This window comes from Nipponia nippon, unplaced genomic scaffold (genome assembly GCF_047370975.1).
Source record: "Nipponia nippon isolate SJK-2023a ecotype South Korea unplaced genomic scaffold, ASM4737097v1 scaffold_69, whole genome shotgun sequence".
NCBI classification, from domain to species: domain Eukaryota; kingdom Metazoa; phylum Chordata; class Aves; order Pelecaniformes; family Threskiornithidae; genus Nipponia; species Nipponia nippon.
The window spans coordinates 206073-220348 of record NW_028262390.1 but is presented as its reverse complement, the minus strand read 5'-3'; the positions used below and the strand labels follow the sequence as shown (position 1 = coordinate 220348).

Below are 14276 nucleotides of genomic sequence, written 5' to 3'. Positions count from 1 at the left end.
ATCGACCACCTCTCTAGGAAGCCTGTTGCAGGGTTTGACCACCCTCTCAGTACAGACATGTTTCCTGATATCCAGTCGAAACCTCCTCTGGTGCAGCTTTGAGCCATTCCCACGTGTCCTATCACCGGATCCCAGGGAGAAGAGATCAGCACCTCCCTCTCCACGTGCCCTCCTCAGGCAGCTGGAGAGAGCCACGAGGTCGCCCCTCAGCCGCCTTCTCTCCAAACTAGACAAGCCCAAAGCCCTTAGCTGCTCCTCAGAGGACATGCCTTCCCGCCCTTTCACCAGCTTTGGTGCCCTCCTCTGGATGCATTCAAGGACCTGAACATCCTTCTCCAATGGTGGGGCCCAGCACCGCACACAGTATTCCAGGTGAGGCCTCACCAACGCTGAATGCAGCGGGATAATCCCCTCTGCTGACCGGCTGGTTTTGCTGTGTTTGATGCACCCCAGAACACGGTTTGCCCTCCCGGCTGCCAGGGCACACTGCTGACTGCTGTGGAGCCTGCTGTCGACCAGCACCCCCAGATGCCTTTCTGCAGGGCCACTCCTCTCCCAATTTATACTTGTGCCCGCTGTTACTGCATCCTGGGTGCAGAATCTGGCATTTTGACTTGTTCCATTTCATCCCATTAATCATAGCCCAATGCTCCAATCTATCTAGATCCCTCTGCAAGGCCTCTTGTCCCTCGGGAGAGTCAACAGCACCTCCCAGTTTGGTATCATCAGCAATCTTGGTAATGCTGCATTCGACTCCTGCACGCAGATCATCGATAAGCATATTGAACAGAACTGGCCCTAGGATTGAGCCCTGAGGAAGACCGCTGGGGACCGGTGGCCAGCCAGATGCAGCCCCATTCACTGCGACCCTTTGAGCCCTGCCCTTCAGCCAGTTCTTCACCCAGCGCACCGTGAACCCGCTCATCCCCCAGTTGGACAACTTGTCCAGAAGGATGCTGTGAGGGACAGTACCAAAAGCCTTACTAAAATCCAGGAAATCTACACCCACCACCTTGCCTTCATCCACTAGGATGGTGACCTTATCCCAGAAGGATATCAAATGAGTTCAACGGGACTTGTATTTAACATGGGTTCACAAAGGGGAAGGGAAAGTCCAGAGGTCCCTTCCAACCTCAACATTTCTGTCATTCTGTGAGGAGAAAGGAGAAAGGAGAAAACTCCTGGGGGCTTGTGGCAGGCCTGGGAGGGAGCTGAGGTCCCTTCCAGCCCCAGCACTACAAATCCAGCATGAGATGCCTCCATTGACTCAGCTGATTGCCTTCCCTCAGCGTGGCTGAAGGAGCTGCCTCCCTGGCAGTCTCCAGGTGTCCTGCCTCATGATGGGCCAAGGCAGGGGGATTCTCAGACCTAACTGTGTCTGGGAGAGGAGAAAGGGCACTGCTGCAAAGAAACGTCTCTGCAGAGGTGAGAGAGGCAACATCGGTGATTCCTTCAGTCTCTTCCCAAGCAGGTTCCTGGAGAGCCCCAGGGACACCTGGAGGGAGCGCCGAGTGGGGTGGGGGGCAGAGAAAGTGACGTCTTGGGCAGGTGCCCTCCTCCGGGGCTGAGACAGGCTCCTGGGGTGGAGGGAGCTCCTGGGAAGCAGGCAGCAGTGCAGAGAGACAGCTCTGCCAAGGAGCAACTCCTCTGCCAAGCGCAGCAGGGCTCTGGGCAAAGGAGTAGGGCAGAGCGAGATTAAAGGCAGGCTGGAGTGGGAGGAGAGAGGAGAGCTGCAAGGGAAGAAACCTTTCCAGCCCTTGACATGGGAAGTCTCTTGGTGCAGGGCAATGCAGCTGCCGTTGCGGGAAGGGTCTCCAAAAGCGTTCATAGCCTCCAGGGTCTGTCAGGAGGCCTCCCAGCCCAGGGGCTCATGTTAGACAAGGGGGAAGGGGTGAAGGCAGGGTGTGCAGCCAGAGCTGCCCAGGGCATTTCAGAGGGGGCTTTTGCAGAGGAAGAACAAGGCAGGGGATACCTTACAGCTAAAGAGCTTTCCTGAGGCCGTGCTTCCAGTTTCCTGCTGTTTCAGGACAAAGGGAAAAGGTGCTGCTGCATTTGGCGAGGGAGCCTGAGAGTCCTGAGCTGCCATGCTGAGAAATCAGTAGGTCTGGTAGGAGCCAAGGCAACTGCTTCCATCCATTCCTCTACCTCCAGAGAGCACCAGCATCACCTTTGCTGGCCTCAGCAGGGTTTCTCTGACCTGCTCCTTACTGCCTGCAAGCGGGGAGTACCACCAGAGACTGCTTGAAACAGGGAGGTTTCTTCAGGTCAGAGCTGAGCAGACAGGAGTGAGTGATGGGGTCTGTGATCCCTGACAGGGAAAAACTGGAGGGCAGAGAAACAGCTCCAGGCAGGGATAGCTCCAGGCAGCAGAGACATGGGTAAAGAGCTCTAGGAAACTCCAACCCCAAATGGCATGGGATGGAGAATTTGGGAAGCTCCCTGTCATGCCCTCCAATGCAGAAACCTTCCTCTGAGCAAGACCCCTGCTCTCGTCTCCCACCCAGCACAGCCTCTGCCCTCAAGGCTGTGTGGTCCAGGGCAGGAGTTGCCTCCTCTGCAGCCAGAGCTCTGGCACAGCAGAGGGGCATCTCTCCTGACACGTGGCCGCTTCCCTCTGCAGGGCAAAGGGGCTGAGAGCGACTGCCCTGCGCTTTTGCTAACTGGGAGGTGCTGTGCTCTGCTGGGGAAGGAGAAGGCTTTCCTGAGTGCCCGGCCGCCTCTCCTCTCCTTGCTTCCCTTAGGAGGAGAGTCACAGCGTTCTTCTTTGTTCCTCCACTTACTTGTGCTGCTCTTCTTCCTGCTCGTGGGGTCCCTGGCAGTAACGGTGGTGGTGTGGGGCAAGGGGTGGGGGTGGGGAGTGCCTGCTCTGGCCCTGACCTGGAGGGCGCTGCCCTGGAGGTGTTTCCATGGGACCAAGGTGCCCAAGCCCTCTCTTCATTTTCCAGGCTCCAGACACTGCACTCAGTGCTTGGGCAATGAGGCACTGCTTCCCTTAGCAGACAGCACCTTAAGACACCTGATTATGCTGGGCAGGGAGTCCTGCGAGGCTGTGAGCATCCCTCCAGAAGGGCACAGCTCTCCTGCAGGACCTAGGAGATGTCTGAGAGCACCCGATCTGCCCATGCCAATCAGCATCCTTGCCCTGTCCTCTTCCTCATACTCCGCAGAGCTGCGCTGGAAAGGAGAGGTGTTTTGAACTCTGCACCTGGAACAGGACCCCTCTGCTCCCAGGACACTCCAGTGTCTTTTGCAGAGCAACCTCTGGGTGCAGTCGTCCTGCAGCTGAGAGCGGTGCAAGCCCAGAGCAGCTGGGCACCAGGCTGATGGACAGAGCAGCCCTCCTGCATGGGAGCACTGACGCAGGTTTGCACTGAGAGCAACGGGGCAACGGGGGAATGTGACCCTTTCCAAGACCATTTCCCAAGTGGGATGGGGGTGTCTGCATACTAAAACACAGTGTACTGACACACGTTTGCTGCACCTCATCTCCCACCTTCCTCTGGGGAAGAAAGCGTCCTTCTGGGCTTTTTGCCCTCCGCTCTAGTGCAGCACAGGGAACTCCTCCCCAGGAAGCCTCCCTCCAAACACCCTGGGCTGTTGCTGCCTCCATGGGTCCTTGCTGGAAAGCAGGGCTGACCCTTCCGGAGCCCCCGGGGAGAGGGCACGGCTCTGCACAGCACACTCAGCCAGCACAAACCAGAGCTGAAGCCTCGGAGCTGTGTAACAGCCCCCCAGGAAAGAAAAACACCCTTAGGTATTGCACAATGAATGAATGAAATTTGGCTCAGAGAAGCTTCTCTGAATTTTTCTCTTTTCTCTCCTTTGGCAGTTTCCATGCCCAGAAGCAGCAGATGTCCAATGGCAGCTCCACAAATGAGTTCCTCCTCCTGACACTTACAGACACACAGGAGCTGCAGCTCATGGTTTAGAGGTGGACCAGGCAGTTAGGTTAAGAGCTTGGACTCGATGATCTCAGAGGTCCTTTCCAACCTGAACGCTTCTATGATTCTATGAAAAAGGATCTTCTCAGGGCAGCGCCTGAAGGCTTAGGTCTTCTTTCAAAGTGGCTCTAGAGAACACGCCCAGAGAAGTGCCCAGGAGAGGAAAACCCTTGTGAACAGCTCAAGTGTGTGAGTGTGCAGCTTTGGGGCACACAGCAGTGTCATGGACGCTCATGGGAGAATTCAGTCCTTGGCACCCAAGAATGTCTCCTCGCACAGCCAGGCCTCCTGGGAGAGATGTGAAGGTCCAGCAGAGCAGGCTCTGGTCTGTGCCCATGTGCGCTGGACACCCCATCCAAAGCACGCACCATGCTGGCTGCTATGCAGAAAATTAACCCTATCCCAGCCACATCCAGTACACCGAAGCTCCCCTCCCATGGCATTCCTGGTAGGAGTTCCGTCTCACTCCCTGCCCAGTGCAGACCAACCGCCTGCAATACAAATGGGGTCACCAAATGAACTCCTCCCGAGCCTTGCACAAGCAGGCAAAGAGCAAAGCGGTGCCTCAGGGAGGTCCTCCCCTCACACATCTCGATGTGCTTCCTCAGCCCATGTTTTTTGGATCCATGGATAGTGAATGGTGAAACATGGTCATCCCCTGAGGATGAGATGGAAAGCCTTGAGAGCTTCTGAACTTAATAAATACTGCTTGTTCTTATGCTAACAAATCTAAACCAATTGAGTACGGTGTAAATATCATTCAAGAACATGCCCATACCTTACACCAAATAGCTCAAGAACAATCTCTGCTCAGGGGTCTGTCAGCTGACTGCGCATGGCTCTGCTCTTAGGTACCACATCTCGGAGCTTGGGCACAGCGCAGTTTAAGGATATTAGCTGTGAGGCAAGGGTAAACTGCTGAGCGCAGATAGCCAGGTAAAAACCTCTCTCAGCACACTTGGATACAGCAGAAGCAGGAGAGAGAGACGGAGTTCTCCCTGTGGCACATGACTCGCATCATTCAGAGGAATAACTCCATAAACTGCCCTGAACTTCATGAATAGGGACAATTCTAAGGACCAAAAGTCATGACAGAGCCCAAAGTCTCCTTTTCAGGGCCCAAAGCCCCCTTTTCAGGATCCAACCACTCCTTTTATGGTCCAAATGCTCAGTTCAAGGCCCAAAGCCTCATTTTTAAGGTCCAAACCCTCATCTTAGAATCCAAAGCCTCATTTCAATGGCCCAAAGCCTCACTTTCAGGGATCAAAGGCTCATTTTAGGGTCCAAAGTCCCTTTTTAGGCTCCAAAGCCTCATTTTTGTCGTCCAAAGATTCCCTTTCAGTTTGCAAATCTCCTTTTTAGACTCCAAAGCCACATTTTGAGTATTTAAAGCCTCAATTTCAGGCTCCAAAGGCTCAGTTTTAGGATGCAGCCGTTTGCTTTGAGGGCCCAAGTAGCATCTTGAGTGTCCAAACCCTCATTTTTAGGGTCCAAACCCCTCTTCTAGGGCTCAAAGCCTCAGTTTTAGAGTACAAAGCTTTGGTTCTAGGCTTAAAAGCCTCCTTTTTAAGGTCCAAGCCCTCATATTCAGGTTCCACACCCTCATTTGCAATATTTCCAAGCCTCACTTTTAAGGTTCAAGGATGCATTTAAAGGGCGCAGAGCGTCCTTTCTAAGACCCCAGTTCTGATCATGAAGGTCCAAAGCCCCATTTTTAGAGTCCAAAGCCTCATTTAAAGGGTCCAAACCTGTCTTTTACTAACAATAGCCTTTTTTCAGGACACACACTGTACGGGCTGGCGAGGGCTGGATCCTTGGTGCTCCGTGGCAGGTGGGCTGGATCTCCAGGCACAGAAGGTGGCTGCTGGCATCGGGTCTGACTCTCAGGGGTTCTGGGGCATGCGGGACAGCTGTCTGGGCGTGTGGGGTGGCTGCTGGTGTCAGGCCGGGCTCACGAAGCTGCAGAGAGGCGCCTGTGAAGAGAGGAGGCTGCTGAGGCCCCGCCGCAGCTGCGGTGCCACGTGGGTGCCAGGGTGCGGGGCAGCACTGGGCACCCTGTGGGGTTTGGGCACCTGGCTGCACGTGGGAGCTGTGGGCACGGAGAGCTTTGTGCAGAAAATGGGGCGCCCCGCACCCCTCGGCTGGGGCTCTGCTCGCCTGCCCATGGCTCGTCTCCTCTCAGCCCTGACCATCCTGACCTGCCTGCTCTGCATGTGCCGGGAAGGAGACCTGACCCCGGCAGGCCGAGGGGACCAAAGCCGGGCACGGCACTGCAGGGCCAGGAGAGCCTCCTGGTCGCCTTTCTCAGCGTGCCTGGCAGGGACCAGCGCTCGCCTCCATGCCCATCCCTGACCAGGCAAGGGGACAGCCTCGGCTCGCTGTTCGCTGAGGTGCTCTCCATCCTCTCTTCACAAGACCTATCCAAAGGGATACGTACCCCTGCACAGACAAAAGCCCTGCCTGTGCTGAGAACGCCCACGCTGGCAGTGTTGGGCTGCAGGTGGGACAGACTGACCCTTTCTCCAACGCAAGGCACAGAGCTGGGAAGGTTCGTCACCACGGTCTGTGTTGCTGGGACACCTTGGCTGCGGTGAACATCTGGGATTTATGGCATCACCTAACAGAGTGATTTCTGCTGCGGGGTTCACCGGTAGGGAGATGTGACTATTGCAGTTCTCACTTTCTATGCCAATGTCATCCCTTGTTGTTTTCACTTTCTGACCTTCCTCTGCCTACGTCTCTCGCTGGGTCTGCTCTTGTCGAGGGAGGGTCACTTGTAACCCACACTTGGCACAGTAAGAAGGGGTTTCAGAAAAGAATGCCCATGAATTGAGAGGCCAGTTAAAGCAGCTTACAGCAGAAACCTCAGCCGAGTCTAGCCAATAAGGAACTCGGCACTCCAGAATACTCTCAAAGCTTCGTGACCAATAGCAGCCATCTCCTACAGAAGTTTGGCAAAAAAAACTCCCAACAACTCACCGTTTTCTCTTCCTCCACAGACAGATCACACCACACAATGCCATCCCAAACAGCACCGAGCCCAAGACTGCCACGGCGCCTTCTATGCAGTATTTCTGGAAATCATTGGGATCCACAGCATTTGAGCTTCTCCTGCCATCCACACCTGGAGGAACAATTCTGCACGTTAGGGTGTCCTGCGCACGACTGGCACTCTCACAGGAGGGCTGACATTGCCAGGAAATGGTCTCTCTCACTTTGTTAGCATCTCTGAAGGAGTGAACATCCTGGGCCTGCAATGTTTCAGTAGAAACAAAGGAAACTCCCAAAGCCATTGCAAACCAATGCACTCTGGAGCCTCTCTTTCTCCATCCCTGCATCAGGGAGTGCCACCCCCACCTCTCCCTCCCCAGCCCAGCACCCACACCCCGAGGGGACGGAGTCAGGCCCTCTCACGAGACACCTCAACATTGCTCTCCCCCTTTGCCTTTTCTCCACCGTGGGCACCACTTGCAGGCAGAGGTGCCCTCTAAGCCTGTGCCTCATCTGCCAGTGAATCCCTTTGCCCCTCAGCTCACAGCAGGGATCCCCCTCTCTTGGGCCTAGGGCCTCTAGGGACGCACGGCAAGCTCTGCGATGCGGGTACTGAGGGAGGTCCATTCAATCAAGAGTCACATTTCCCATTGTCTACTGAACGTGGTTCAGATGGCCTCCTTCCCAAAATGGCAGGGTTCTGAAATTCCTGGGAAAGGGGTGCGGTGGGAGGCGAGCACTTCACCACATCCACAGAGGGTTACCGGTGTCTCTCTGGCACACTGCTGGCAAGAACCTCCACACCCCCGAGACGACAGTCATCCTCAGAGAGCCGCTCCTGGCTCCCTTCAGAACACTTGCTCTGTACTCATAGTTCGGCTGCTTACACCATGTGCAGTAGCCGGCACCAGGGGAAGAGCCTGCAGACACCCAGGGATTTTGAGATCTGACACTGGATGACCCAGGGGCAGCAATTACCTGGCACGCCGGTTGGTTGAATTGCCCCCGTTTTTCCATCAGAGACTGGCAATGAGGGACTGCCTCCTTCCTCAAGCGCCTCCTTCTCCACGGTCTCACGGTCCATCTCTTTAGAAAGAAAGGGGGTCAGTTTAAGTAGAAGTAACCGTTCCTCCTCAGGAACACGGTATCTTCAGGAGGCAAAATACATTAATAACACTCAGAAACAAAGCCTGGGCGTTTGGGGGTGCACCTCATCACTGGTCCAAACAATGTGTCATTCACGGAAAAAATTTAAGCCCTGGACACTTTCCAGTTTACCAGTAGATGGGAAAACCTGACCTGCTGAGAGACTAGGAGATTGCACGTCATCTTCCTGTTCACATTCCACTCAGTTCATTTTGGGCAAACTGCAAGGTGACGGTAAAATACTTCCTTCAGAGAGGACAGGAGGACGCTGCAGCCAACTCAGCTGGGGAAAGAGCCCTTCGGAGCAGCACGTCCCATCATGCCAGCCCCATCACACACTAAGGGTAACAGCCCCACGCAGTGGAATGAACCCCAAGCTCTTGCAACCATGTTCTGGGCACTTTCACAAGTGGCAGTGAAGAGCCCACAGCCCCCCAAAACAAGAGGAAAGCCACAACCAAGGTATCTAAAACACAACTACACACAGAGAGCTAAAATTCACAGCCTTTCATTTTAGCTGCCTTCAAGGTAGCTGTCCGGCCTCAAGCTGGGTGTCCAGCTTTCACCTGTCCCTGACCACGAGCTGTCACACAGAGTCCTCAAACATCAAGGACAACAACGGGGCTGGACCAGGCGTTGAAGTCGGGGCTGCTCCGACCCTGGCCAGGGCATGCCTGCAGCCCCGGCAAAGTCTGCCGGTCTCAGCGACCCCAAGCTGCCTGCGCATCCTCTCTGCCGCCCAAGGGCTCTCTCCCCTCCGGCCACTGGCAGCAAGGTGTGAGCACCACCAGTTCCTGCCAGCTGGATACCAGCGTCTGCCCAGAACAGCTCTGGCCAGCGATGGGATAACTGGGGCAGCAGCTGTGCCTGGCACTCAGCTGCAACCACAACTGGCAGCAGAGACTCTGCACCATCTCTGCAGCTCACCAGCACCTGCGAGGTGTGCAATCGAGTGTCAGTGCAGCGAGGCTCTCATCGAGCCCTTTCTGCTTGTGCTGCCTATGGCTTGTCCATACAGGTGTCTACAAGCTCAGCTTCCCAAGCCTCCTGCTTAAGAGTGATATACACCCACCATGTGCCGCTTTCTCCAGTTGTCCCAGGATTTCCTTTAGGACTTCTGATGACTGCTGGGAAGATTGCCCTAGGCTGGCTTTATACTTTGCTCTTTGAGGACCTTAACAGAAAGGATCCAGTTAGATTTCTCACTACTAAAATACTGAAAACGAGAGCTTAGCCTGTGAAGTCAGCCAAGACTGACTACTCACCCCTGGGATGCCAGCTGAGCTCCAGCACAGGATTCAGCCGAGGAGCTGGAGCCACATCTGCAACCAAACACCCATGACACATTTCCATCATACACTGTGATACACACCACCATAACTGAATAGCAGAACATACACAGGGATCACGGAATGTCACGGCACACACAATGCAGGTCTATATTCTCCCACCCGCACACATTTGGGCTTTGAGCTGGCAGCTCTCAAAGGCAGTAAAAAGCCATGACGTACCCATGCGATCTCCCTGCACCTCAGCCCTGGCACCCAGCCGGGAAGCTGGATATCCATCGCCCCCCGCCACCTCTGGAAACAAACAGAAGAGAGCAGCTCCCGTGAAATATTTCAGTAGACTTCCTCAGAGCTGAATGGCAGGGAATGCAGTTCAAACGCGGGATTGCTCCATGGCACTCCTCTCTCCCTTCCACTCAGGAGCATCGTGCAGACAGTTCCTGGGTGCCTGGAACATGCTGATCCAAAACAACCCATGCACGGAGCTGTCGGGAGAAAGGACTCCCTGGAGCTCCCACCAGCTCTAAACTCAACCCCAACAAGCCCGCTGGCCTTGCAACAGGCACCTGAAGCAGCACAGGCTCGCAGAGTCTGGCAAAGACAGCTTCCCAAGGCAGAGTGCCCCAGGGGACATCACTCAGCCTGACCCATTCCCTCTCTGCTCTTCTGCATGTCTGAGCACATGCCAAGAAATTATTAAGTACAATTTCATAGGAACAGAATATGAAACCCTAAATGCTCGTGCATTCACGTGACATACCTGTGGGATCGCCCTGAGGTTCCCGGACAAGATCAGGCTGAGAAGTCTGGTGGCCGTCGCCTACAGGCACAGCTGTAATCAAGCACGTTTCCATTAGATGTTGTGAGCTACTTCTTTCCCAGTGACCTGCAGTGACCCCTGCAAAAGCCCCCTGCAGCGGCTGCAGCCCCTGTGCCTCCCTGCAGGGCGTCTGCCTCCCGCTTGCCCGAGGAGCTGGCCACAGCCCACCCGTCTCAGCCCAGCCCTGCTGCTCTCCCGGCCCTGCCCCACTACAACCCTGGCCCTGCTGCCACCCCGAGGTGCGGTGGGCTCCGCTCCATGCTGCCCAGGGCTGGGTGCCATCCCTTGCCCGTCTGCCTACCTAATTCCCGCGCTCGCCACGGAGCAGCCTGTGCCTCCCAGGCTTGCAGGGCCACCAGGAGAAGGAGAAGAAGGAGGTGGGTGGGGGCCACAGCCCCCCACGCCTGCACCATGCTGCTGCTGCTGCTGCTGGCACTGCCAGAGTGGTGCCCGTGGCACAGCAGAGCACATCACGGAGAGGCACAGCGGGGGTCTGTGACCTCACAGCCCGGCATCCCCACCGCAGCCACGCCCCCGGCGTTTCACCCCTCCCCCTGGAACGCCCCGCCCCCACATCTCCCCTCGGGAGGGCGGGGCTCCCGCAGGGGAGGGAGAAGGAGACTGCCCAGCTGGAACTGAATCTGGCTGCTGCCCTCAAAGACAATAAAAGATGTTTTGAGAAATGCATTACCCACAAAAGGAGGGCTAGGGAGAATCTCCATCCTTTATTGGAGGCAGGGGGAAACAGGGCCAAAGGCCGAGGAAAAGGCTGAGGTACTTAATGCCTCCTTTCCCTCAGTCCGAGGCTCCTCAGTCCGAGGAGCTGATTGTTTTGTACTGCACTGACACAGGGCAAAAAAGAAAGGCTGTTTGTCTTGTCTGAACAAACGGCTGGAGAACTGTTACTCACTTGGGCCAGCTGTGAGCTTGGTGTTTGCCCTGGCACATCCAGAGATGGGATACACTGGAGGCACACACTGCCCGTTCCTGGTCACGGAGGGCTCCAGACAGCAATGAGGACCTGGAGAGCAGCTGTCTCCCACGGCGGGTTTTGCCCCTTTCCATGTGTAAGCCGGGGCTTTGGTTTTGGTGGGAGTGAAATGAATGAACCTAGGAAGAAAGGCATATGAAAGGTCACCGGCAGGCAACTGCCCATTTAAAGCTCCTGTGTACCTGGAGCAGTTGGAATTGCCAGCCTCATCAAATTGCCTTTAAATTATTCCCTGTAAATGACCTTAACAGGAACCGGGGCCTTCTGCCAGCACGGTTCCAGCGAATATTGGCCGGGGCAGGGAGGGGGAAGGGAGGATGGGGTGGGGGAACAAGCCTTCCTGAAAACAACACTAACCACCATACAGACCCTTGGTCCTGAGATGCAGCGCCGGGCCGAGGGGCAGCCCAGGCGGGAGAGCGACCCTGCGCTCAGCAGGACCAGGCCGCTCTCTCCTCTGCCGCCATCAGCAGCGCTGGCAGGATGAGCCCTCCCCTGCCCGGCCTCTGCCTCGGCTGCAGCCGGCAGCCAGGGAGGCTGGGAAAAGGGAAAGGGGTTTGTGCTGCTCTCACCAGGGCTGTCCTCAGCCAGGGCTGCACTGGTGGGAACTGGTTTCGGCTGCTGAGCGGGGCCCCCCCGCCTGCCCCCGGCCCCGCTCTGCCCCCATTCTCCTCAGGCCGCTCGGCCTCTGGCCCCTCCAGCCCCGCCCCAGGCCGCCTGGCCCTGACAGGCCAACTCCGGCTCTGCTGATTGGCTCAGCTGTGGCCAATGGCGCGGCTCTGGCTGGGTGGGCGGGAGCAGCCCGGGCCTCTCCTCCCAGAGCCGCCTGCGCCCCCTCAGGGGCGAGCGGGGCCTGAGCGGGGCCAGGCTGATGCAGTTTGGTGCCAAGGCAAAAGGCAGCAGGAGAGCAGCACCAAACCCCAACCCAAAGAGCTTCCCCCAGCCCCGCCCTTCCCAGGCTCAGCCTCACTCCTCCTTCCCGACTCCTCGGCCCCCTCTCCCCTCCCAGCGGTGCAGGGGGACGGGGAATGGGGCTGCGGGCAGCCCACAGCGCCTCGGCTCTGCCGCCCCTTCCTCCTCACGCCATTCCCCTGGGAGTCCTTTTTAAGTCCCCAGTTCTGATCATGAAGGTCCAAAGCCCCATTTTTAGAGTCCAAAGCCTCATTTAAAGGGTCCAAACCTGTCTTTTGTTACCAATAGCCTTTTTATAAGGACACACACTGGCGAGGGCTGGATCCTTGGTGCTCCGTGGCAGGTGGGCTGGATTTCCAGGCACAGGCAGTGGCTGCTGGCATTGGGTCCGGCTCTCAGGGGTTCTGGGGCATGCGGGACAGCTGTCCAAAGGCTCATTTTTGGTCCCAAACCCTCAGTTTTAGCTTCTAAAGTCTCCTGGGCCTGCCAGGAGCCTGCTCTGCCCTGGGCTCCTCTCTAGGGCTGCAGCTTGCTGGTGGAGCTGTCGATGGCCGCCTGAGGGTGACAGCGTCGGTGGCTGGGTCCTCTTCCAGGCGTCCATTTCACAGCCGCTTGTCCTTGACCACGTCCAGAGGGCCATGGAACATCGCCAGGGATGGAGACTCCACAGTCTCCCTGGGCAGCCTGTGCCGCTGCTCGTCACCCGCACAGCACCCTTTGCACGTCCCCTTTCTGGTCTGGGCATGAGGTCCCTGTCAGCCCGTCTCTGCAGCCTGCCCAGGTCCCTCGGGACGGCAGCACGACCCCCTGGCCTAAGTGCCGCTGCTGCCAGTCTGGTGTCATCAGTCAGCTTGCTGAGGGTGCACTCTGCCCCATCCTCCAGAACATTAATTAAGGAAGATGATAAACAGGATCAGACCCAGTCTTGACCCCTGCGAGACACCCCTGGTTACTGGCCTCGCACTAGGCTTGGTGCCACTGAGCAGCACCCTCAGGGCCCGGCCGTTCAGCCCGTTTCAGTCCCACTCGCTGTTGTCTCAGCCAGCCCATTTCTGTTGGAGTGACTTGAACTCCATATTTAAAAAGAAGAGATTGCAAGATGGGCCCAGGCAAGCACACAGCTTTCAAAATCCCAAGACATAAACCTCCCACACTGGGCATTTCCTCCAATTGCCCCAAAACCTACAGAGAAGAAAACACCCCAGGAATTACAAATGCAAGGCCAACGAATGTTTTTAATTCTGGCTTTGGCTTTTCTGAGTGTGGGTACCAAGTGACTGTTGTTTTTGCAAGGCGATCCCAAGAGCTGACCAGGGATTAAAGCTCTTCCTCGAGGGACCTGTGGGCAGGCGGGCTAGCCGGCAGAGGTGTCCGAGTCTCTGGAAGGTCTCTCTGAGCTCTTCCTGGCCAGAGACAGCACTGGGAGGGGGGACAGGGTGGGCTGCTGGTGCCTTTTGTGCAGCTTGGTCCCTGCTGGGGGCAGTTTTGGTGCTTCCTCGTTTTCTCCTCTTCCTCCTTTTTCTTCTGCTGCTCCTCTTCTCTGGCACAGCAGAAGAAAGATGCTGTGCTCCTTCTTCAGCCAGGGTCACAATCTGTCCCCGTCACTGCCGCAGCGCCCCGAGTCTTTGTCTGGCATGTATCGCTGGGGCGCTGAAACCCTCCTCCTCCTCTTCCCCGCTGAGGCATCATAATCTGTGGTGTCCAGAAACTGGCTGCAGACATCATAGCCCCGCTGCGGGGATCTGCTCCGCTCTCTCTGCCTCAGCAGGGTTTGCTCCCGAGCAGCCCTGCGTGCAGGATCCCACTTGGAGCTGGCGTTGGAGGGCCCTGGAGCTGTCTCATCCCTTGGGTCTCGGTCACATCGGGGAGGACTTGTTCTCCACCTCCTCCTCCCCCTTTCTGAGCTGTGGTAGTCCGTGATCTCCACAAACTGGCTGTGGAGATCATAGCCCTGCTGCAGGGATCTGCTCTGCTCTCTCTGCACTGGCAGGGTTTGCTCCCGAGCAGCACTGGGTGCAGGAGCCGACTGGGAGCTGCCGTTGGAGGGCCCTGCAGCTGTGTCGTCCCTGGGAGTGCAGTCACACCTTGGAGGACCAGTTCTCCTCCTCCTCCCTGCTGAGTGGTCATAGTCGGTGGTGTCCACGCACCAGCTGCGGGGATCTTTTCCCCACTGCGGGGATCTGCTC

The 14276-nt window shown here is 56.7% G+C and overlaps 1 protein-coding gene across 1 annotated transcript; it reads right to left on the bottom strand.

Annotated features, from left to right (window-relative positions):
* Window positions 1–7673: 7673 nt before the first annotated feature.
* Window positions 7674–10655, bottom strand: LOC148051100 (uncharacterized). Its single transcript, XM_087738385.1, has 7 exons — window positions 10489–10655; window positions 10128–10199; window positions 9590–9661; window positions 9344–9400; window positions 9151–9252; window positions 7911–8018; window positions 7674–7852 (listed from the first exon to the last, which is right to left on the bottom strand). The coding sequence occupies exons 1-7, from the start codon at window positions 10598–10600 to the stop codon at window positions 7674–7676; spliced, it is 702 nt and encodes a 233-aa protein (XP_087594511.1). The 5' UTR covers window positions 10601–10655.
* Window positions 10656–14276: the final 3621 nt, after the last annotated feature.